Source organism: Camelus ferus, chromosome 16 (assembly GCF_009834535.1).
Source record: "Camelus ferus isolate YT-003-E chromosome 16, BCGSAC_Cfer_1.0, whole genome shotgun sequence".
Lineage (NCBI taxonomy): Eukaryota > Metazoa > Chordata > Mammalia > Artiodactyla > Camelidae > Camelus > Camelus ferus.
In genome coordinates this window covers 20,015,048-20,039,439 of record NC_045711.1, presented here as the reverse complement: position 1 = coordinate 20,039,439, position 24,392 = coordinate 20,015,048, and the positions used below count along the sequence as shown (strand labels likewise).

Below are 24,392 nucleotides of genomic sequence, written 5' to 3'. Positions count from 1 at the left end.
ACACAGCGTCGTTTCCAAACCGTGATTTCATCCATCAGCTCTCATTGTTCTGGGACAGAACCAGAACATAAGAGACGTACCACACCTGCCCAGGCAGACCAAAGGGCTCCACGTCATTTAAAAACTAGCAGATGCCAAGGATCACGCTTCCCGTGCCACTGGGCGCGTTCCCACACGGCCGCTGATTAAATCCTGAAGCACCCGGTCTCTCAGCACTGAGAATCAATCGTCTTTGCATTTTGGGGATTCCAATAAAATTTTGCTTATTTTTAGCTATTCTAACATTTACTTTAAAGCTCACCTGGAAAACAAGTGCTTCAGATCAGCAGAGCCGTGAAGGCAGAGCACAGCTGTTCCTGGAGCAGTGCTGTCCGTCAGCAGCTAACAGGTGACCCGGCTGATGAGCGCTCCTGCCCACAGTGGCATGCAAAGCACAACAGGGCAACTGCGTGATTTTCATCCAAACCAGAAGAGGGCTAAGCCGGACGGGATGGCAGGACCGTGGCGTGAACCTGGACAGGAAGCGGGTGCCTGACCGCCCAGTGCGGGAGGACACTGGGCCACTACCTCGTTACACGCCTGGAGGTCACGCCACATGAACTGTGAAAACAAGACCCGTAAACAGTGCCCCGTGAAAATGCCACTTGGCTTTAATCACGAGCTGACCAGAAACCATAAAGAACGAGGCTGACAGATCAGACCACCTGAAAACTCAAGGTACAAACACAGCGAAGTAAAAACCCTCAGACTGAAAGAGTGAAAAAAGTGACAAGGGGTGGTTATGTAAGAGATTCTCATGAGCAAAAAAGGCAAAATATACCAACAGAAAAACAGGCAGACTTGAATAAGCAATTAACAGAATAATACAGTTGGCCAGTAAACGTATTCTGAAACGTCCAGCGTGACAGAAATCGGTGATCTCTTTCTCCGTCAGATTAGGAGGACTCTGCACAGAGCTGGTCCCGGTGAGGGTGAGGGTGAGGGTGTGGGTGAGGGTGTCGACACCGACAGGATCCCCAGCAGGGGAGGCAGCGAATGTTCCGGTTTCCAGGCGCAGACCCTCGGCCTGGCAGCTGCGTTTCTGCTACTGGAGAAACTGGCGGGCAAGCATGAGGATTCCCATTTCCAAAATGTTTAAAACAGCAGAACACACACACAGGCATCTCTGGGCAATTCAGGTATGTCCTGATGCGCTCGTGAGTTGCGTAGAGTGAAAGGACAGTCCCGAGGACGCTGCTGGCCCCACAAGGCGTGGCACCACGGTCTTCTGCTTCCGCCTGTGTGGCCTCTTCCGTTTCACAACGAACATTTGTATTTCGATCATACATATTTTCTGATCCATTTCAAAGAGCAGAATTTAGCACAGGTCCCAGGAGTGCTGTCATCGGTCAGACGCCCCTCACAGAAAGAAGGCAGCCAGGGATCAAGCTGCATGCGGTCACCTCTGTGACTCACCTGAAAGCTGGGCTTGGTTTGGTTGCAGAAGGAAACACAAGCGTGAAAAGCTCTGGCTGCACAAGCTTCAGCGGGTGGAGGGAGAGGCCTCAGCCCCAGGCCGTGGGGAGGCTGCTGGGTGCCGATATATCAGAGGCCCGTGGGTGGCAGGGCCCATGGCTGGAGAGTAGGGTCACGGGAGGCAGTTCCTGGATGTTCACACTGACACCTAGGGCAGCAACACACCAGCCTGTCCAGTGCAGCCCACAAGTGGGGCTCAGGGACGCCCTGGATGGCAGACTCAGGCCTGGCAAGACTCAGCCCCCTCCCTTCGTCAGGCTGCAAACAAAACCAAGTCTCCCGCTGCCCTGAATGAACCACAGAACGGTCACCTGACAGCCCCTTGCAGGCACTGCTCTGCCGACACCCCCCGAGGTGGGAAAGCGAGGGCTGGTAGGGGTGGGGCCTGGTGGGGGGCTGGCTGCCCCTCTGGGCATCTCCCAGGCAAGACAGGTGTGCCCACTGTCTCCAGAGAAACCCTGCACGTCGCAGCCCAGCCCCCGGGGGGCTCACTCTCAGCATCCAGGGTGTCCCGCTGTCACTTCACAAAGGAGGCGACACTGCTCCCACGTGGTGGACGCTTCTCGGGGGCAGGGAGCCTGGGGCCGGGGCCCGGCTCTCCCAGGCCAGCAGCCTAGCTCCCTGCCCAGCCTCGCGTCCCCCGAGCTGAGCATCTCCACGCACCGACGCTCACGCTTCCTTTACTAAGCTTCCCCTCGTTTCCCGTGTCTGGACGCACTGAAGGGACTGTGTTTGTTTGGGGAAAAGAGAAACCAGAGATGATGTAAATGTGAAGGACCCCTCCTCCTCCTGGGCCCAGAACTGGGCCAGTGTTAGGTGGACACTGGTGGGCGGCCCGACACCACCGGTGTCCCCACAAAGGGACGGCTCTTCCCCATCAGGCACAACAGGAACTGGTAATGAACATCCCTCTCCCCTCTGCTCCCCCAGCCAGGCTGTCACCCCAGGGGCGAAGTGTCCACCTGACCCCCATGCAGCCCTGGACAGTCCAGCCTGAAGGCGCAATGGGCCTGCAGCCTCCAGTCCAACGAGAGGCTAAAACTAGCGGGTTGGTTTTGTAACATACAATTCTTCTCCCTTGATGGGTACGGAGTACAACAAAATTAGTCACTTTTATTTAAAAGAAACATTACAAATAAGTGTGCAAAATTAAATTTCATGATTAAATACACGTAAAAGTAACATGCATACTTTACATTGAAACCCACAAAGTTAGCTGATCACATGACAGTAAGGAACTGGCAAAACCGAGAACTTGCTGCTGCAGATTTTAAACGTTTGCAACCTGAAATCAAAACACAAAATTAAGTTTGAAAGGAATTTAAGAAAATTAAATATGTACCTCAGGTAGCACTAACATAGAGCCCGTTACCTACTCTAGTCACCAATCGTTAAAGAAAAGTGTGTGCCCTTCACTCCCGGGAGGTTAGTGTGCGGACGTCGGGAGGGGGAGTGGGAGCGGCTGGCGGACGCGACAGAAAGCGGGCGCCGGTCATGGAGACGCCCAGCGCTTCCCTTCGCAGCCTCTACCCTAAGTGGCGCCTGCTTCCAGGCCCCACTGGTGAAGCCTGCGCGTGGCTCTGCTCCTGGGGGGGGCACGTGCTCCCGGGAGGTGCGGGCCTGGGTTCTCTGCCTTTCTCCACACTCAGGCGGGAAGAGGCCATCCTCTCCCCCTTCTGAGGCCGCTGGGATTGTCATCCACTGAAATCCGCGAGAAAGCGCAAGCTAACCTACGCGTGTTTTCACTTCCCCACGACAGACTCAGTCGAAGGATGCAATCTGGCGCCACAGACAACCTGCGCTCCGTCCCTCTCTTTCTCAGCGCCCTGAAGTGTGTGCAAAGCCCCAGCTGCAGCGGGGGAAGCGGTGGAGCCGCAGAAGCGAGTGTCACGGCTGAACTAAAGGTAAAGCCAGCGTTGGGCGTGAGCGTCCAACGGTGCCCTAAGAAGGTTCTTTGACCCTGGAGATGGAAGCCTGGCTCAGGAAACAGACGACCACGGGAGGCTTCGAGACCAAGGTCGCAGGCCGTCTTCCAGCCCGGCACCGGCCCGGGAGCTTGGTGCCCAGGGAGCGTCACAGCTTGTCATCCGTCATCTCCAGGAACTGCGCGTACACGTCCCGGATGCACTCCCCCTTGGGGTTGAAGAGGAATTTGTAGTAGCTGCCGTCCGCACAGATGGCTGGGACAGAAGGATACCGTTTTACTCAAGGTTAAAAGCCTGCAGCCCGCCTGAGCTGAACGGCACCGGCTCCACGTAGGCTGAGCAGCTCCGGGTGCCCTGTGGGTGGCCGGGCTCCCCATCCTTACCGCCACACAGAACCAAGCACCCCGTCCTGGGGGTGCTGTGCTCACTAAGGCAGAGTGGCAGGGGGGAACCCTCTCTGGTCATCAGTTCAAAAACCAAATGATCTGCCCCAACGCCTGCCTGGGACACCTGAGGACAGGAGCGTGCAGACCCTGAGAGGGACCCGTGGGCCCTGGGGAGAGGGAGAGCGGCTGGTGGAGCTGGGGCCGCACTGACTACATCGGGGCCACTCCCCTCCAGAAGGACCACTTACCAATGACAGCATTTGGCTCTGTTCCAAAGGCACAGATGCAGGGAGAGCCTGAGGGAACCTGAAACTTGGAAAAACTCCACTTGGAACTGAAGTATTTTGGAAGGAAACTGGCTGACGCCAAACTAGGAAAACAAGAAGAAAAGAATGAATTACATTCACAAAACAAAGTTAAAGACACAGCCCTCTTTAATGTAACATTAGCATTCATGATTTAAATTCCACTTTCCCTTTTAATTTTAATTTTTCTCATGAAGGAAGCTAAGCCATCACGACTGGCTTTACAATCAACTAGACACCAAGGGCAGCGGGAGGGCACAGGCTCTCCTGCCACCAACGTAACTCCCTGGACAGCAAGCACGGGGGCAGTGGTGGGAGTTCAGGACCAAGGCCCATCCTGGGGGCAGGCGCCTCGACCCTTTTCGGACATTTTCCAAGGAGCTGACGGCAGGGGACGTAATGACGCCACTGTTCCAGCACCAAGGACTGGTTTTCGGAAAATCAGAGGAATGACCATGAGAGAGGTCCCCACAGTGCCTCGTGTGGAATCGGCCAGCACTCCGGCAACGCTCAGCCCTCCTTGTTTGGGAAACCCACCTAGACTGCTTATTCCTTTTGGGGTCTTCGGCTGCAAAAATGTGCACCGTGCCGTGGTCACTGGACACGCAGATGAGGGAAGCGTCCTGATTGAAGTTAATGCTGCAGAGAAACCAGATGGAACTCGGGCTCTGGTGGACGCAGAAGAGCCCAGCCACGCCCTCAGCAGGCCCGCACTCAGGCAGCAGCTTTAAGAACCTGCCTCCTTGACGAGCCGACAGCGTTCACCACGGAACCAGAGGGTCCAAGCCAGGGCCTGGCCCTCCTTGGGGCAGACGCGGCTGGGATTCCCAAGGCCATCCCAGCATGCCACTCAGGTGAGAAAAACTCCCCTCCAGCCACCACGGCCCCTCTGGAGGGGGGGCATCAACAGGCTGGTTTGAGGGGCCTGCGAGCAGACAGACCACAGGGCCCCTTGGGCACAATCACCAAATCCAGGTACTAATTAATTACATTTTTATCACACAGGCCCAAATGCAGCTCCACACGTGCCAAGGCCACAGACGCAAAGCATGAGGTCCTGCCGAGCAGGGCCGGCCTGTCAGAGCTGCAGACGCTGTGGGGCGCGGAACCACCATTGACAGCAAGTGGTTCAGTCTCACAGGAGACAGGGAGTGATTACAGATGCGCCACCAAGGCCTCCAGTGTTTGCCTTAAAACACTACAGAGAGGAAGCCGGGACGGCGAGGAGACAAAGCAAACACACACACGGGCAAGTGCTGAGGCACGATGGTGGATGGTGGTGAGCCTAACAGTCTCTCTGCCCTTGTGTGTTCCCCTAATAAAAAGCCAAACTCAGTGACAAGCGAGCTAGAAACCCGACCCCTGGCAGCACAGCAGCCCCGCCCACCTCACAGGCGGTGACCCCCAGCCGCAACGGCCCGTCAAGGCCTGAGCAGAGGCCTCCTCCTGGGCAAAACGACGTGCTTCTTACCAATAAATGTTTGCTGCTTGAGATCCTCTTCGCAGTTCCTGGATTAAGTGCCCTGATGAAGTATCAAATATTCTTATAAGGGTCCCCTTTGAAAAACAGTGAAGTGTTTCATTATCAAAGATTCACAACTTTTAGTTTTTTGAAATGACTTATATTCACAAAAACATTAGCCCATCCGACCCTCTCCCAGGTCACCCACATCATCTGAAACTCTGCTGTCCCTCTGCTGTGAGCACGAGTGGACCAGGGCTCTGCGGCCGGCCAACAGCACCGGGCAGGCCCAGGGCAGGGTCGGGGAGACCCCAGGCCCAGGCGCACGTGCCCCTGGCGGACACGGAGCCCCGGGTGCTGTCAGCTCACTCACTGTGGAGGGAGATGGCATCTTAACTGTAACTCGCACAGCCGGTGAGAAGAGGGAGCACTGTTACGTGCCAAACAGGCGCAACCAAGTGAAGTGACTTTGGACCCTCTGTGCCAACTATGAGTCTCAGGCCCAGGATCTTCAGGGCGGGGCTGGTTCTCAGCCCCGAGAGTCCACGCGGGAGCCCGGCCACTTCCCAGAGGGGTGGGGGCGCTCCCCGGCGGGGCGGGGGCGCCCACTCACTTTCTCAGATGCGGTCGCGATCCTTGTTCCCTGCAGGTTAAGAGCAATGCAGCTCAGGACGCCCTCGTGGGCGGGAATGTCCACCGGTGGCTTCTCAGTGCTGGCCAGGTCCACGAGCTGCACGTGGCCTGTGTGCGTGCCCGGGAAGGCCAGGAGGGAGTTGTTGCTGTTCGGGCACAGGACACAGAGGCCTGAGCAGAGAGGAGACACCTGTCAGGGACTCAGGACGGCTTGGAGCCTCTGCCTGCCCTCCAGGTCCTGCAACCACGTCAGAACTGTCCACAGCCCTGTCACTGGACAGGGCGCTGGGGCCAGGCACGCTTCCTCCTGGGAGATAGCATCATAATCAGAAATGTTTGCTGAACTTGTTACTGGATAAACTTCACCAAATGTCCCACCTCTGGGGTGCCAGCCACCGAGAATACAAAAATGTAAAATCTAAAACTGAATCCATTAACCGTAACATAAAAACACAAAATATGCAGGAATAGTTTAATGGCAGGTGTGAAAGACATTCTCGCAACTGGCAAAGGAAAACCAAAGAAAGACCTGGTCGGTGCATAGCTGCCCTGTGACAGGCGGAACCTGCATCCTCTCCAGTCAGTGCAGCCACAACTAAACTCTCTGCAGGCGTTTCGAGCAAACAGACAAGCTGACGCTGAAAGTTACAAGAAAGACAAGGTCCTAGAATAGCCAGAAAAATTCCTGTAACACAGGAACACGCTTAGAGGACTCATACTGCCTAATTTCAAGAACTGTCTTGAAGTTCCAGAAGTCAGGGTGGTAAGGACAGGAACACAGACCACAGAACAGAGTAAAGAGTCTGGAAAAATCTTACACTTACTTGATATATATTTAAAAAAAAAAAAAAGGGTACCAAGGTAACTCTATGCAGAAAAAAAGACTTTTACACAAATGGTAAAGAAACTTCTCTAAAGGCCACGACTAGAAACGTGAAAACTGCTCAAGGACAAGCTCAGCCATAAAGGCAGAATCTGCAGTTCAGGCAATGAGGTCGACCATGGAAACACTAGTCACGAAGGCTAAAAGAACAGCAGTAAAATCATCGACATGTGCTGCAAGTAGTTAAAGGATGCAGCACAAAACAGAACAATGTAAAATACGTTAAAAACAGGAACTATGGGCAGAGGGGAGTGAAAATGCGTTTGCAATGAAGAGATCAGCAGTTTAAAATACTGACATACAGATTGCTACACGTGAACCTCATGGTAACCACAAACCAAAAACCTGTAATAGATACACACACCAGAGAGAAGGGAATCCAAACGTAACATGAAAGGCAGTCATCAAATCACAAGAAAACAAAGGAAGAAAGGAACAAAAAAGAACTAAGAAAACAATCCCAAACAATTAACGTGGCAGCAAGAACACGTATCAGTGATGACTTTAACGTAAGTGGACTAAACGCTCCAATCAAGACACAGAGCAGAGACATACACAACGGACTTCTACTCGGCCACCCAGAAAAATGAAATTTTGCCATTTGCAACAACATGGATGGGCCTGCGGGCGTTACACTAACTGAAACAAGTCAAAGAAAGACAAATGCTGTGCGTGGAATCTAAAAATTAATTACAGGATGACCCAGCAACTGAACTCCTCAGTAGTCACCCGAGAAAACTGAAAACATACATCCACGCGAAGACTTAGTCCAAGAACGTGCACAGCAGCCTCCCGTCACGGCAGCCAAGCCCGGCGTGGCTCAGCCCTGCGGGGCGTTGATGGACGCTACGCAGCAGGGCGGACACACGCTAGAGCCGCGGCGGAATCGAAGAACGACACCATCGCTCGTGGAAAGGCAAGCGTGCACAGCCTGAAGCAGCTCTTCGGGGTGACGGGACCGCGCTGGGATCCTACACCACTTTCACAACGACTAAAGGTCATCAAGTGGCGTACTTGGACTGAGCGAGTTCTACGTAAATTATCCCTCAACAAACCGAGACAAAAGGCCCCCAAACTCTAAGAGGAAAATTAAGACGATGCAGTGAGTACCAAGGTCACCCAGGCAGTTCTCCCTCCAGCAGAGAAAGGGAAGAAAACACCCCAGAACCTGATGAAGCACAGGCCCCGGGGTCCCGCAGAGTTGGAGCGGCTGCGCCACGCCACAGAGCCCCGAGAGCCCCTCGGATTCTGCTAAGAGGCGAGGTCTCGAACCCCCCGGAGGAGGCCGGGCTGTAGGGTGCGGCGGTGGGAGGTTCACCTGGACGAGGGGGAGGGACGAAGGGTGAAGCCACGTCCCCAGGCCCCATCACTGCGGCGTAAGACAGGCCTGCGAGACCTGGCCAGTTTCCAGCTCCCCCTCCTCTGACTTCTTACCTTTCGGGTTATAGCAGGTTTCAAAGACGTGCAGCTGGTGGGGATTGTGTGTGAATGTAAACACCTTGATCATTGAGTCCAAAACCACCACGATTCTGCAGAGAAAAAAATCACCGTCAGAACTTCTCTCCCCGAGAGTGAAACTCACACAGTCTGTGAGTTTTGTTCTCATCGCTTTAAGACTTAGCAGCACTTGAACCAGCACACACAGAGGACCATTCCTGAAGCAGGCTGGCAACCAGCGCGGGCGAGAGGCTGGCACTCAGCATGGAGAGCCCCTCATGGGCGAGGGCCCTCTCGTCAGATGTCCCTCCCGGGGAGAGACCGAGAAGAACAGGTGGCAGAAATTCCACTCAGACACACCCCAGCACGTCTCGGTCACCCAGAAGTGTGAGCGAGTGGAAGACCCCCGAGCTGGTGGCAGGACGCACATTATCACGAGCCCGTAAGTGCTGACGTTTGGAAGGACCTCTCCGTGCTCAGCACTGTCCGCCCAAAGCCACGCATGACATGTGAATCACACCAAGTTAAAATGCGAATGAATGAAGCTTTGCTCAACATACGATGAAAAGCCTATGCTGTCCTCACGCCATGAAGGTGCGGCTGAGACCCGCTTCCTTCACCAGCTGAGGTTCCGCAACACCACCTCAGGGCGAGTCCCCGAGTTTCCCTTCACACTGAAACACGAGGCAGCACTTGGGCGTGCATGGACTTGGGAGGCAGTTCAAGGTTCAAAACTCAGTCCCTGGTCCGCGCTATCCCCAGCTGCTCACCTCTGAGCCATCCCCAGATACAAGTGAAACTCACTGCCTCCCTTGCACCTCTGGCCGTGAACTAGGCTCACATTTTAACACAGCGTCTTCCTGAACACGTCTCTTCCTTCAACGTAAAATGATTTCGGCCATCTGCAGAGAAAGCAACTCTTCCACTTGTAAAAATCAGATGCCAAACCTACCTATCTCGCCGCAGTTTGGCAGCCTTGACCTCTGTGGAAAATTCTATCTCGATAACGGTCTTCTTCTTCAGGTCATCCCAGATCATCACTGAAAGAACAGAGGACTTACGACCAAGTTCTTTAAAAACTGCACTCAACGAAAAGCTTTAAGTTTCCTCAAAATATTCGGTTAGTAAGTAGCTTTCTCCTGAGTCAGTGGAGCTTCTGAGGCTCTTTCACGTCTTGGAATTTTTTTTTACTGAGAATAAGATGTTACTGATGAAAGATACCCCAGAGGTTATCCAGTCCTTGGTGGGGAACAGCAACCCCTCCTCCATCAGTGCCACAGGCGGGCCAGGCTCCCCACCCCCCACCTCGTCCACGATCAGTGGTCACTGGAAGTCACAAGACAAGGACTGACCCAGCAGCAGGACTCCCTGCACATCCCCAAGTCAGGCACCTCATTCCCGGCCCCAGCATGGTGCTCTGTGTCACTTCTGGGTGGCCTCTCCAGGACTGACAGCCACGGCTCTGCCCGTGTGGCCAGGCTAGCAAGACTGGACAGCAGCCAGGCTTCCTGCCCTCCAGCCTCCAGCTCCACCTCCCACAGGACATCCACACGACCCCAAGGGTCCACTGAGAGCTGCCAGCCGGGCCCCGGCCGCCTAGTCCCCGTCCCCGCTGCTGCCCGGGCTGCTCCCCGTGCACAGGCCCACGCAGGCCATGCTCACTCTCATCTTCACTCTTTGTGGGGGGCCCTCCCTCACCACATGCCTTCTCTCCCCGCCAAACCACGAGAGAGGGTGGTCTCCACTGCCCCAACACTGTGGAACCTGTCACTGGGGTGCCCAGCAGTCCCCCAGGGCTGTACTGGTCCCAGGGCCACCCCGACCCCTCCTCTCTCCAGCATCTGCCCGACAGGCACACTTGCTCCGCTCCCCAGCCTCTTTCAGCGAACACGGCTCCCTTCCTGCCAACAACCTCGGTGTCTCCTCAGCCTTACACTCGGAGTCTGGACTAGAATGTCCACCCATACACTCTGTGTCTTAGACCCGATGGCACTCTTCCCGACCACACCCTCAGCTGGCACCGAGGTCCGTGGGGTCTGGGCCCACCCGCACCTCTCCTGGGGCTCCCCCCTTTCCTGGGTTTCTTCCTCTTCCCCCAGCAGTACCTACTTCACACAGCTGTGAAGAGTCTGTTCCTCCTTCCCTTCAGAAGACCATGCCCTTCACACAAGCCATCGCTTTGAGCTCGCGACTCACATGCACACCAAGAATAACACCCCTCAACCCAGCGCCAACGTGGTTCTTTGTTGTGTTTCCGTGAGTCTGTGGCTTGTTCTACGTGACGACCTGTCTGTGTTCTGAAGGAGAAGAGCCTCCCCACACCTTGCTTCAAACTGAACTCACGACCCAGGATACCAACCACAGAAGAACTCCCAGAACAAAACAGGATCGGGGCTCGGGGTGCCACGTGTGCAGCCAACACTAACTGCAGGGCACGTGCTCCGTGCCCACGGGAAGGAGGACCCTTGTCCCGCAGTTCTGCTCCCAGGAGCGCCAGAGACCCTCTCTTTCCAGATGCTTCTTCCCCAGTGACTAGTCCTTCACACATCACAGAGACTCAGAGATTCTGAGAAGTTCAAGACGTGACTGCCCACACGCATGACTACTTTACCTTTGTTCGGAGGGTATTTGGGCTTTTTCCCTCCACCAACTAAAGCCAAATAGTTGCAGCGAAAGAGCATTTCAATATGGCCAACTCCTCCTTCCAGAAATTCTGCAACGATAACAAGACATCAGGGTGCATATTTACAATTAAAAAAAGAAAAAAGTAAAAACATAATGGTCAGCATGTGATTTTTAATCAGCAGTCGGAACTGATGGGGACTGGCTAGGACTTCTCGGCCCCCGTCACCAAGGGCTGTGTCCTGTGTCCTGTGTGGACCCGGAGCACCTCAGCAGCAACGCAGCAGAATGTATGAAACAGCTAAACCACATCTTAAGGTGCCCCAAATTGGTGAGCTCTCAGAAAGGCTGCCAAAGCTCTGATGTAAAAGCTGAGGTTCCTCTATCACTGCAAACACCTTCCCCACTGGACACCCCACGTGCCCTCAAACGTCCACGGGGCCTTGGCGGTGCACAGGACAGGAGAGGACCAGCACCCTCGTCCCTGAGCCCCCAGCCACCTGTCACGACCGCGAGCTCTGGGGTAGGGAGGGCACAACAAAGCGCAAGAGAGGAACCAAAACCTCCGAGAATCAGATTAGCCTAAGCTCGACCTCTGCCCATTCATCAGGGCTGCGCAAGATGGTCCCAGAGTCCCCCGCCCGCTCCAGGAGAAATGTACGCTCCAAGGCCTGGTGGAAACTGGAGGAGACGCTGCACTGAGCGTCATCCACAGAAACGACCTGACATCCTGACGCACTGGCCACCCCAGGAACTCCGCTGTAACAGGACGAGCCCCCGTCTAAGCCCCACAACCTCAATGATCCAGTCCTTAACCCCTCGCAGCTCCCTGTGTGGCTGCAGACCCTCGCCGGCCCAGGGTCCCGGACCCCAAGGCGCAGGACACGCCTCCACCTACAGAGGTGCCACCTGTCCCCTGAAGGCCCTCACCAGGCCTGGGAGACGAGCACTGTCAACCCTGAGCCTCGGGTTTTCCCTCGAGGACGCTCACGACTGGAGAGGTCGCAGCTCTGCCAGGAAGACTGCTCTCCACCCACACACAAGAGGGGGCCTACCCCGCACAAACATGAACTCAAAATGGGTTAAAGGCCTACATGCAAGACCCAAAACTATAAAACTCCTGGAAGAAAACAAAGGTGAAAAGCTTCATGACACGGGACTTGGCAGTGATTTCCTGGACATGATGTCAAAAGCACAGGCAACAAAAGGAAAAACAAAGGGGACTACATGAGACTTAAACTCTCTGGTGCATTTAAGGACTTAACGTGCAAAGGCAACCTACAGAATGGAAGAAGGTGTTTGCAATCCTATACCTGATAAGGGGTTAATATCAAAAATACATGAACTCTTACAACCCAACAACAATAAAACAGAAAAATCAAGTATCTGGATTAAAAAACCGGGCAAAGGATTTGAGTAGACATTTCTCTAAAGACAGTATGTGTCCGACACTTATGAAAAAATGCACATCAATAATATAACAGAAATGCAAATCAAAACCAATGAGATACCCTTCCACACCCATTATGACAGTCACTACAAAAATCCCCAGAAACTAACAAGCGTTGGCAAAGATGTGCAGAAATAGGAACCTTAAGCATTGCTGGTGCAGCCGCTACTGGAGACAGTATGGTAGTTCCTCGAAAAATTAAAAAATAAAACAAGAACTCCCACATGAACCAGCAATCCCACTTGTTGGTATATATTCAAAAGAACTGAAAGAAAGGTTGTGAAGAAGTATTTTCACATGCATGTGTACAGCAGCATTACTCCCAACAGCCAAAGGGGTAGAAGCAATCCAAGCATCTACTGAGGGGTAAACAAAACACGGTCCATCCACATGATGGAATATTATTCAGCCTTAAAAAAGAAGGAAATTCTGGCACATGGAACAACATGGATGAACCTTAAGGACATTATATGAAGTGCAGTAAGCCATCACAAAAGGACAAATACTGTGTGACTCCACTTATATGAGGTCCCTGGAGGAGTCAAATTCATAGAGACAATCTCCCTGCAAACAAAAGTCCAGGATCAGATGGTGAATTCACTGGGGAATTCTACCAAACATACAAAGAACTCATACTGGTCCTTCTCAAACTCTTCCAAAGATTGAAAAGGAGGGAATACTCCCAAACTCATTCTATGAAGCCACCATCACCCTGATACCAAAACCAGACAAAGACACCAGCAAAAAAGAAAATTACAGGCCAGTATCACTGATGAACATAGACACAAAAATCCTCAACAAAATATTAGCAAACAGAATCCAACAGCACATAAAAAAAAATCACACACCGGGATCAAGCTGCATTCATTCAGGGTTACAAGGGTGGTGCAACGCACACAGATCAGTCGACGTGATACACCACATCCACAAGAGAAAGGACAAAACCCACGTGATCATCTCAGCAGATGCAGAAAAAGCATTTGATAAAATTCAAAGTGAGCACAGAGGGAGCACATCTTAACATAACAGAAGCCATTCACAACAAACCTACAGCCAGCATAGTACTCAATGGTGAAAAACTGAAAACCTTCCCACTAAAACCCAAGACAAGACAAGATGTCCACTCTCACCACTTCTATTCAAAACAGTATTGGAAGCCCTAGTCACAACAATCAGGCAAGAAAAAGAAATAAAAGGGATCCAAATTGGAAGAGAAGAGGTAAAACTGTCACTAAATGCAGATGACATGATACTATATGTAGAAAACCCTAAGAGCTCCACACAAAAACCACTAGAGCTGATAAAAGAATCCAGCAAGGCAGCAGGTACAAGATTAACATACAGAAGTCAATTTATTTCTTTACTCTAACAATGAATGAACAGGAAAAGAAAGTAAAGAAGCAGTCCCTTTTAAAACTGCATCCAAAACAATAAAATAGGAACAAATCTGACCAAAGAAGTGAAAGACATACATGGAGAACTACAAAACACTGATTAAGGAAACTAAAGAAGACTTACAGAAATGGAAAGATATCCCATGCTCCTGGATTGGAAGAATCAATATCGTTAAAATGGCCATACTGCTCATGGTAATCTACAGATACAATACAATCCCTGACAAATTACCCAGGACATTTTTTATAGAACTAGAACAAATAATCCTAAAATTTATATGGAATCACAAAAGACCCAGAATTGCCAAAGCAATATTGAAGAAAAAGAATGAAGCTGGAAGAATAACCCTCTCAGAATTCAGACAACACTACAGAGCTACAGTAATCAAAACAGTGTGGTATTGGCATAAAAACAGACATATGGATCAATGGAACAGAACAGAGAGCCCAGAAATAAACCCACAGACCTATGGTCAACTAATCTTCGACAAAGGAGGCAAGAATATACAATGGAATAAAGACAGTCTCTTCAGCAAATGGTGTTAGGAAAACTGGACAGCAGCATGTAAATCAATGAAGCTACAACACTCCCTTACACCATACACAAAAATAAACTCAAAATGGCTTAAAGACTTAAATATAAGACAAGATACCATAAACTTCCTAGAAGAAAACATTGACAAAACATTCTCTGACATAAATCTTAGAAATATTCTCCTAGGACAGTCTACCCAGGCAAAGGAAATAAGAGCAAAAATAAACAAATGGGACCTAATTAAATTTATAAGCTTTTGCACAGCAAAGGAAATCATAAGCAAAACAAAATGACAACTTATTGAATGGGAGAAAATATTTGCAAATGATGTGACTGACAAAGGCTTAATTCCAGAATATATAAACAGCTCATGCAACTTAATAAGAAAAAAACAAACAACCCAATCCAAAAATGGGCAGAAGACCTAAATGCAGTTCTCCAATGAAGACAAGCAAATGGCCAATAGGCACATGGAAAAATGCTCAATATCACTAATTATCAGAGAAATGCAAATCAAAACTACAATGAGGTATCGCCAGAATGGCTGTCATTCAAAAGTCCACAAATGCTGGAGAGGCTGTGGAGAAAAGGGAACCCTCCTACACTGCTGATGGGAATGTAGCTTGGTGAAGCTGTTATGTAAAACAATATGGAGCTCCCTCAAAAAACTAAAAACAGACTTAACATATGATCCATCAATCCCACTCCTGGGCATATATCTGGAGGGAACTCTAATTCGAAAAGATACATGCACCCCAATGTTCATAACAGCACTATTTACAATAGCCAAGGAACGGAAACAACCTAAATGTCCATCGACAGATGACTGGATAAAGAAGATGTGATATATTTATACAGTGGAATACTACTCAGCCATAAAAATGATAAAACAATGCCATTTGCAGCAACAGGTATGGACCTAAAGATTGTCATTCTAAATGAAGCCAGAAAGAGAAAGAAAAATATCATATATCACTTATATGTGGAATCCAAAAATAAAAAACCAGACACTATGAACTCATCCACAAAACAGAAATAGACTCACAGACATAGTAAAATAGTAAACAATCTTATGGTTACCAGGGAAAAGGGGGTGGGAAGGGATACATTTGGGAGTTTGAGATTTACAAATGTTAGCCACTATATATAAAAATCGATTTAAAAAAAAAAAGTTTCTGCAGTATAGCGCAGGGAACTACATTCAATATCTTGTAATAACCTTTAATGAAAAACAATACGAAAACGAATATAGGTATGTATATGCATGACTGGGACATTGTTCTGTACACCAGAAATTAACACATTGTAACTGACGGTACTTCAATTAAAAAAAAAATTCACAGAGACAGAAAGTAGGATGGTGGTTGCCATGGTCTAGGGGAGGAAGGGTCAGTGTTTGATGGGGACAGACTTTCAGTTTTGCAAGACGAAGAATTGTGGGACCCAGTAGGAGTATAACTATTTCCTCATTGCAGGTTCAGTAAGTTCTAGAATCAAATCTATTAAGAGAAACCTGTGAATCATACCAAAAGGTAATCACATATTCTTTAAATACGATCCAGCCAAAGGAGAACATTTAATACTTTTATAAACAACACTACGTGAGCACTGAGGCTTCAAACTTATTAATGCTGGATTTGTCAGCGTCGTAGGTCTTCTCGGGTTCTAAAAGCAGTGAGTCACTCCCTTAGCGAGATGTGACCGCGTTCACAGGAGGATGAAGACGGGCCAGCAGGCATCAGCCTCAAAATGTGACCCAGACAGAGAACCCACCAGACAGGGTGTGAAGAACATAAGCTGAAGTACCTCACGTGAAGAAATCACCTAAATTTTCTGTTAAAAGCATAATATGTTCCATTTTAAAGTTTTTTAAAAGTTTTAATTTAAATGATACAGTCTGTAATTTTTCTCTAAGCCTCTTTCTAAGAGAAAAACCAGTATTTTATGAAATCAGAACTATTTTGTTTTACCTTAGTGCCTATTTCTGGCTGACTCAGATGCAATTCAAAAACACATAAATATCAAGATTACAAAGATGTTGAGAGTTAGGAGTTAAGACAAACAAGCAGTCTGACCACTGTAAACACCTTCAGTCTCTGAGATTTAACTCTGGAAAGAAAAAAAAATAAAGCACCTTTCTCAGCATCAACCGAAGAGGCAGAGAAATGGGCACATGAGGCTTTCTGGGGAAGAGCAGAAGCAGTCAAAGGGAGACCCCACATCCAGGAGAGTCAGGGAGCATGTCTAAGCCCCAGCCCCACAGCGGCCACCACCCCAGAGAGCACCTTCCACAGCACCTGAGGGTGTCTGACCCCCACCTCCTGCTGCTGGAGAGGCAGGGTCTCCCAAAGGGAGGCCTGAGGTTGCCACCAGAGCCTCCACGCCCCAGGCCCCAAGGGCTGGTCCTTAGAGGGCCGCGGGCGAGTTGCTGCAGGTGGGCATGCTCCACAATGTCTGCTTCTCCAGACGCCCCTGGCCGCATGGGCCGCGCAGCAGACAGATCGAGGAGGACACGAAACAGGCTCCAGACACCTGGCACCCACCTTCCTCACCACCGCATCCCACGCAGAACCCAGAGGCCCGGGAAGGAGAGCCTTGCCTGCTGCCCCGCCTGTCACAGCGTCCCCCCCGGGCCTCAGGGTCCTTCTGCCCCCGCTCGTGGCTGCCATCGTCCTGAGCGTGAGCACTGGCCGCACAGAGGGGAAGGTGAGTGCTGCTGAAGACCAGGGGACGCCTCTGGACCCCGCTGCCCCTACTGGTGCCCTGCAAGCTCCCCAAGCCGTGGCTATAGCAGCTCCAGTCACCTTCGGGATTCAGACGGTTGTGCTTCTGAACGAAGAGCAGAACCGACTTTTTACAGGTACTCCTTTATTTCTGCAACCGCTGGATATAGCACTTTATCCAGATGTATCTCCCTGACACATCTGTGTTCAGATTATGATGCGACCCTCCCTTCTAGTAGCTGCTTGGGGGGGGTGTGTGTGAGTCTACACCCAGACCCGCAGCACCCTGCACGGACACACAGCTGTGCTCCCAGGGCTCCACGCCTTCCTCGAGCAGGGCCGTGCTGCTCTGAGCACAAGACACAGGACACCTCAAAGGAGAAAGCTACCTCCAAGCAGGCCCAGAATGCCCAACACAACTCCCGGCACTGCCGGCTCGCATGCTGTGGTGGGCATACCCACATGAGGCACCTGCTCACCACCCATCACCAAGGCCCCTTCTCACAGCCACAGGCACCCCAGAGATGAGCCCACAAGCTCAGACCTGGGAATGAACCCACAACGCAGGCACAGTTCATTCCTTGCTCAGGAGAGCAAGCTCAAAGATAAAAAAGGAACAAGGTCAAGTCTTCTGCCGATCTTCTTCTGTTGAGTCAGCAACCAGAAATGCAGCAGCAGCTAACCTGCAAGTGCACACAGGAGGTTCTTAAATGCACCACCAGTAAGCACCGCATGGCCCCGTCGGGTCCCTGTCAAATTCACCAGGAGCTCGCAAGTGCCTGCCCCAGACGCAGTGCAGCTAAGCAGGGAAAGGGAACACACACAGCACTGTGACTTATTTTTCTAGGAAGTCCAAGGTTTATCAAAAACATTTCATTAATTAAGAAACAGTTGTTAATATGCTACTAATGATTCCACGAAACTTAAGTCTGTAACTACTAGGTTTCTGGGTCAATTTAAGTAAAAAGTATCCTGAAATTTGCAAGTTAACCTTTCTCAAAATATTTTGTAACTATTTTTCTGTATAAAGCAGAGTTGTTTTAATTCACTATGCCACGAGAACAAAATAAAGAGTAGAAGCCGGCTAGACTGACGGGAGGTGACTCTAGCCCACGGACCACCCTCGTAGAGAAACACTGACGCACCAATGGGGTGTCTGCCAGGCTCCCACCTGCGTGCCTCACGTGTCCTAACTCACCTATCTTTAGGGCAGCCTTAAGACGTAGACATTTGTCATCCTCACTTCTACACATAAAGAAACTGAGGCCAAGAGAAGGTAAGGAACTTACCCAAGGTTACACAGCAATCCGACAGGGACAGGGCAGGACTGGGATCTAAACAATGTGGGTGCAGAGTCTGCGCCCCTCTCTACTGGGCTACTCTGTCTTCCTCTGGTAAATGAAAGTTACAGACATCAGCTTACAAAGTAAACCCCTAGACATAAAGCACCACTCACTGTTTTACACACCACGGTTGTGTGGGAGGTTGGACCTGGCAAAGGGGGTCCACTGCCAAAAACCAATTCTGAAAATCCCCAACGTAGAGTATTAGTTGTCAAAATGGAAGGGGCCTGAGGGGGGAGCCCAGCATTCAGTGACTTCCTCCTACAGAGGAGAAACAGTTCCAGCACCAGAAAATACAGCCTTCATCAACAGAATAAAATCCATATTAAGGGTAAAAAGGAAAAGAAAAGAAAAGAAAAGAAAAGAAAAGAAAAGAAAAGAAAAGGAAAGACAAGACAAGACAAGACAAGACAAGACAGCCTGCACACTGAATAAAAACCAAAGCACAACTGCAGGAAGAAAAAGGATGTTTTTCATTGTCTATGACTATGAGATTTGTTCACCTGTTGGCAGATAAGGACCAGGAAACACTAAAAGCTTGAGAAAAATATGAAGTAGAAGTAACTGCAAAGATTCTACCCATAAATTACACGTTTTTCCTGTCAAATGGGAATATAACCACCATTATTTTATTTCACCAAGAGAATTCCTGATTCCAGCATTGAAAACTTGTAATCCATGAAAACATAATTTAAGACACTGAAATACATCAACATAAGCAACTGTAATGTATTGCTAAGAATAGTATTTTCTAAACGTGGGTCATTTTAAGAGCCAGAGTCCTATGTGCATGGCTAAAGCCCTCCCAGCGCTCTCCCCAGGCTGACACTGGACGGGAGGGGGGCATGTCCCCTCCGCAGGGCCCGCAGGGCTAGCCTCACGGGAGGGCCCGCTGACCCACCCCTGTGCCCCGGCCCCAGGACAGCCCTGTCTGCGTTGACGGCGGGCCACGAACCCCACTCACATCTCACAATCAGCCCCCCCACCTGCAGGATACAGTTTAGATTCTGAGGACCAGGAAAGGGGAGGAGCCCAGAAATTCCAGTCTCTCTTACCTTGTTTCTCCTTCTCCTTTAGCGGGTCGGTGTTATACACGCGGAATCCATTCTCCATCCCACACGCAAAGCACCCTAAAGTGAGAGACACACGGTAAGCACCTCGCTGGGCTCTCAGCTTGGACGACGGGCTCCCCAGGCCTGAGCGGCACAAGCAGGGGGTCCAGAGGAAGCGGCCCCTCCACCACACAAACGACTCCCCTACACTGGGGTCAGAGGCTGTGCGCATACCAGCAAAAGGAGCCTTCGCAGTCTGGCTCCACCTCCCCCACCAGGCCCTGTGGGGCACCAGGCTCTGCCCCACCCCTAACTCCAGCCACCTGCACCAGCCACTCTGCCGCCTGGCATCTCCCTCCAGTGCTGCCTCTGGTGCTCACACAGGCCTCTCAGTTCCCAACACATCTCTGCCGGGCTGTGTCAGGTACCAAGTCCTAGAGGCGCAGCGACAAACAAGGACGCCCCCATCTCCTGGAGGACAGCCACAAAGCACGCAACCCCAGAAGGTGTGGGCACACCCAGTGGGGAAGGGGAAACGGGCCACAACGGGATGGCCTTTCAGAAGGCAGCTTGAGGTCTCTATGACCTTACTCCCCCTTGTCACTAACCCTGACTCCCTGAACCTGGCACAGGAGTCACCATCCCAGTTCACACAACAGACTGTTCATGGTTCAGTTGAAGGCACCATTAGGAACTGATGGAGACACTCAAACTTCAAGATGGTCCTGTGACCTGGACTTCATTCCCTAAGTGTGACCAAGACCACGTTAATCTTCGTAAATGTCACCATGTCCAAGTGCTGATTCAATGAGGCTTGTAGCTGGAAGGAGAAAAACCAAACCCTCCAACGATCTTCACAGGACAGGCTGCAGAGCCTGGCCCCTCACAGCGCGACCGCTCCACAGGTCTGACTGTCAAAGCCGCCCTCAGGGTCTCTCCTCTGGTCCCGATCCACGTTCCAGCGTTGGGACCACACTACTCTATCCTATCAGCCACCCTCCCAATGTGAAAAGCATGTTTCTATTTTTTGTCCAAGTTACTTATTAGACCACAACGACCAGGCCGCTTCCCCAGGAGGGGAGACTGTTGCACGATCAGCTCTCAGGTTCTGAGGTGCACTTTACTTGCGCCTGCAGTCAGACACTCACTGGAGAGTGAGGTGTCACTCACTATCTCTAATTTACTCTGGGCTGTAACTCCCTCTTTGTTTACTGGAACCACGTAATCTGGACAGAGGAGCCCAATAGAAAAACAAGCAAAAAGACCTGGACGGTTCACAGAAGAGAGCATCCAAACGGTCAGTAAAGACACTGAGTCAGGAAAACACAGACACAGCCACACAGGCACCACAGTGAGACCCACTGCGCATCCACCAGAACGGCCAACAGGCCGGAAAATACCACGGGCGCGGTGGGTGCGGAGGCCCGGGGATGCATGGGCCTGCTGGAGGCAGGTGAAGTGCTGCAGCCAGTGGAGCTGTCCGTGCCAGCAGGCTGTCAGTGCTGCCCTAGGCGCACTTGCCCCAGGGACAAAGATCTGTGTTCAGGGAAGACACTGCAAGCACTCGTGGAAGCACCGCTATGCTCGGAACAGCCCCAAACTGGAAACCACCCGATGCACACCGATGGTAGAATGGATACACGAACGGTGACACAGTCACAAAGAAACATCACATTAATGACAGCGACCTACAGTTACGCTCAGCAACATGGAAAAAATCTCACAAACATGACAGAGTAAAAAAGCAAGAAACAGAAATAAAGTACAGAGACAGGCAAAACTAATCTAGGTCGTTGGACGTTAGATTGAGGGGTGGCGGGAAGGGGCACAGGATGGTGGGTGTTTGGTTCCTAACCTGGGTGCCATAGAAGATGTGTTCAGTTGGAAAATTCCTCAGGCTGAGTGCTCAGGACACATGCACTTTATGTAAGAACACTGTACTTCACGCAAAAGCTACAAGAAAGGGCCCTATAGACAACAGAAGACTGGAAACCACTCTCCACGGAGGCTGGGGATTATCCTCGCTATTTGATGGGAGGGATTGATCAATTGACTTTACTTGGTTATCACACAGAAGCTGGCACTAATCTTCCCGTTCCTGCTCTCTGAACAAGTTTTTCCCACAGAAAAGTCCCAACCCAGCAGCTGATGCCAAGCACACCCCTGGGGCAGCCGCCTGGCAACAGAGCATCAGAATCACTGAAGGGCACCCTTCCACGTGAGCACGTGCAATCCACATGCAAATACTCCTCACCCATACTCCAGAACCACAGAAGAGCCTGCCCACCGGGTCAGCCTGTGGCCCCAGGCTTGGTCCAGGCAGGACAAGCCAGTGAACAGGGAAGGTGTATGTAATCAAACACTCGGGGCTCCCATGGGAAGAGAAAGAGAAGCAGGCACCCCGAGGACAGAAATGTTCATATTAACATGCAGGAATCTTGAAAATTGTAATGCACATTATCGTTAGGAGAAAACCAGTCAAAAGTTTGAACAATTTAAAATTATGAGCAAATGTTCTTTTAAAAATGATTTCTTAACCTGAAGTTGCAACAAGAGTGTGAAAAATGCTAAGTAAAAATTAAAAATCAGTATAAGTAAAAACAAAATGTAATAAACTCAACAATCGAGCATAAATTTACATTATAGGAAATTAACCTAACAGTAACCAGAAGCTTAAGTATAAAAGCATGTTTTTTTCAACAGTACTATAAGCTTTACTTGTTATTTGTTGCAATGAAATAACGTGGCTTTAGGAAAGTGAAAACAGAGTTTTCAGACAACGGAATATATCCATTTAAAAGCCAAAGCTGTACTTTTAAAATAATCTTTGATGGGAACTTTATAAAGACGTTATAAACTTCACTGGTTTCCAAAATAATTAGCATCATCCTGTGACTCAATTTTTACGCTGAAACTTAATACAAAGGTCCCTCGTTTGGCACTAACGCAGATGTAAAAGATTTTGCATTTAATGGCCCCGGAGTCAATAAGCTTTTTGCTTCTGTGTGTGTTTTTCAGAGTTGCCTCTCCCCTCCATTACTATCACCAGCCACGTCTACTGAAAGCACGTTTCTTAAGGAGTTGCTATATCGCTGTTTACTCCTTAAAGAGTTCTCAATTTTACCAAAACTTGTTTTAAAAAAAGAAAGAAAGAAAAGAAGAGAAACCTACTGGCCCTCCTCAGGAAATCAAGCGCCAAAGTCTTCGGCCACACACTGCCCGAGGTCCAACATCCGGCCCCCAAGGCGCACCCCGCAGGCCCCGCAGTGGGACCAAGCGCTGGCGGTCCCCAGCCCAGCCCAGCCCCGCCCCTCCAAGGACCCTTCCTGACCTCAGGGCTCCTCCCGGAATGAAAAGGCCGCCTCGCCTCGGCTCCTGGGACGCCACAGTCAGAACCTCGGAGTGAGCACCCCAAGAGCCAAAGCGACCCGCTCCCGCTCTGCTAAAATCTCCCCAAACCACCCCCACAAACACGGGTCCTGCGGCTCCTCCTTTGGGGTTCTCTTTCACGCAGCTTCCAAAGCGAAGTCGAGCAGCCGAGACGCGAGTCCCCTTCTCGGGTGAACGTGGGGCGCGGCCCCGCGTCCCGCCCGACTCGGAAACGCGAAAACTGCCTTGTCCCCAGCGGCGTGCTGGACAGTTCAATTTCCACTCGGCACAAGGAGAGAGTGCGTCCGGCGACGCTTTCCATCCAGGCCCACAGAAAAGGCGAGGACCTCGGCGGACGCGGTCCCGGGCGCGCGGGCGCGGCGCCACGAGGGCTAAGACCCCGACCCAGCCGGAAAGGCCCGACAGCCGCCCGGAAAACACCCTCCCCGTCGGACGGGCGGGAGCGCGGCCCGGAGCGGGGGGCCGGGGCGGGCTCCGAGCAGCCAGGCCCGGGTGCGGACGCCGCCCGGGGCGCGACCGGCCGAGGGGCGGGACCCCGCGCGGAGCGGCGGCGGCAGGAGGGCCGGGCCGCCGGGGGCTCTCCTCACCGTGGTCCTGGTTGAAGCCGGCGTAGAGCAGCCCGTTGCCGTGCGGGTTACAGGGCAGGAGGTTCATGGCGCCGCCGCGGGGTTCGCCGCGCCTCAGCGCCGCATGCCGCTCGGGGAGGCCGGCCGCCGGGGTCCGTCTCGCCAGCGCCGAGGCCGCCGCGGCCGGAAGCAAGAGGCCCACCGCCTGCGCGCGCAACCAGGGAGCCGCGGAGCGCCGAGAGCATCCACCGGGGTCGGCAGGGCAGGGAGCGAGCGCCGAGAGCGTCACGTCCACGGGGCGGGGCGGCCTGGGGCGGGGCCTGGCCTGGGGGCGGGACCTCGTCTGCGGGGGCGGGGCGGGGCGGGGCGGGGCGGGGCGGGGCGGGGCGGGGCGGGCCTGAGGGCGGGAACCACCTGCTGGGGACGAAGCAGACCCCCAGGACACTGAGCCCCAGGGCGGCGACGATTCAAAGGGACCCTCAGGAGCAGACAGGACCCAGACGCCCACGGTAACTGAGCCCTCCCAGAAATCAGGGAAATTAAAGTAAATGTAAGAGCCTTTTCATTTTTAACTGGTAAAAGTATCCATCAGTATCTCTGTAAAAACAACAGTGCATTATGGGGTTTTTAACAGATACGCTAGTACAATGTAGGCAAAAACAGCAAAGTGGACAGAAGTGGGCAAATGGGAGTACCGGTGCCCCTGGACAACGCGGGGCCTCTCAGCAGCGGAGTGTTTTCATGGAAAACGCCACAGACTGCACGACCGTG

General features: G+C 51.5%; 1 protein-coding gene across 3 annotated transcripts; it reads right to left on the bottom strand.

Annotated features, from left to right (window-relative positions):
• Positions 1 to 2,597: 2,597 nt before the first annotated feature.
• Positions 2,598 to 23,892, bottom strand: WDR45B (WD repeat domain 45B). Of its 3 annotated transcripts, none has more exons than XM_032499093.1 (10): positions 23,643 to 23,892; positions 19,669 to 19,743; positions 11,158 to 11,259; positions 9,499 to 9,586; positions 8,544 to 8,638; positions 6,207 to 6,397; positions 5,603 to 5,688; positions 4,669 to 4,770; positions 4,075 to 4,196; positions 2,598 to 3,695 (listed from the first exon to the last, which is right to left on the bottom strand). In XM_032499093.1, exons 1-10 carry the CDS (start codon positions 23,707 to 23,709, stop codon positions 3,589 to 3,591), a joined length of 1,035 nt encoding a protein of 344 aa, XP_032354984.1. In that variant the 5' UTR covers positions 23,710 to 23,892; the 3' UTR covers positions 2,598 to 3,588. The 3 variants fall into 3 exon arrangements, with proteins under 3 accessions (XP_032354984.1, XP_006174313.1, XP_014420005.1); XM_006174251.3 differs by lacking the exon at positions 23,643 to 23,892 and adding an exon at positions 22,997 to 23,514; XM_014564519.2 differs by lacking the exon at positions 23,643 to 23,892 and adding an exon at positions 18,560 to 18,661 and having other exon boundaries at positions 19,669 to 19,721.
• Positions 23,893 to 24,392: the final 500 nt, after the last annotated feature.

What these genes read in the sequence shown, in the direction of transcription:
- WDR45B (XM_032499093.1), bottom strand. Translation starts at nt 23,709, where the DNA reads ATGAACCTCCTGCCCTGTAACCCGCACGGCAACGGGCTGCTCTACGCC. An exon ending in GCCAAACTGCGGCGAGATAG is followed by an intron (nt 8,639 to 9,498) that starts GTAGGTTTGGCA and finishes TTTTCTCTGCAG; the next exon opens with AATCGTGGTGGTTTTGGACT. An exon ending in AGAGCCAAATGCTGTCATTG is followed by an intron (nt 3,696 to 4,074) that starts GTAAGTGGTCCT and finishes CTTCTGTCCCAG; the next exon opens with CCATCTGTGCGGACGGCAGC.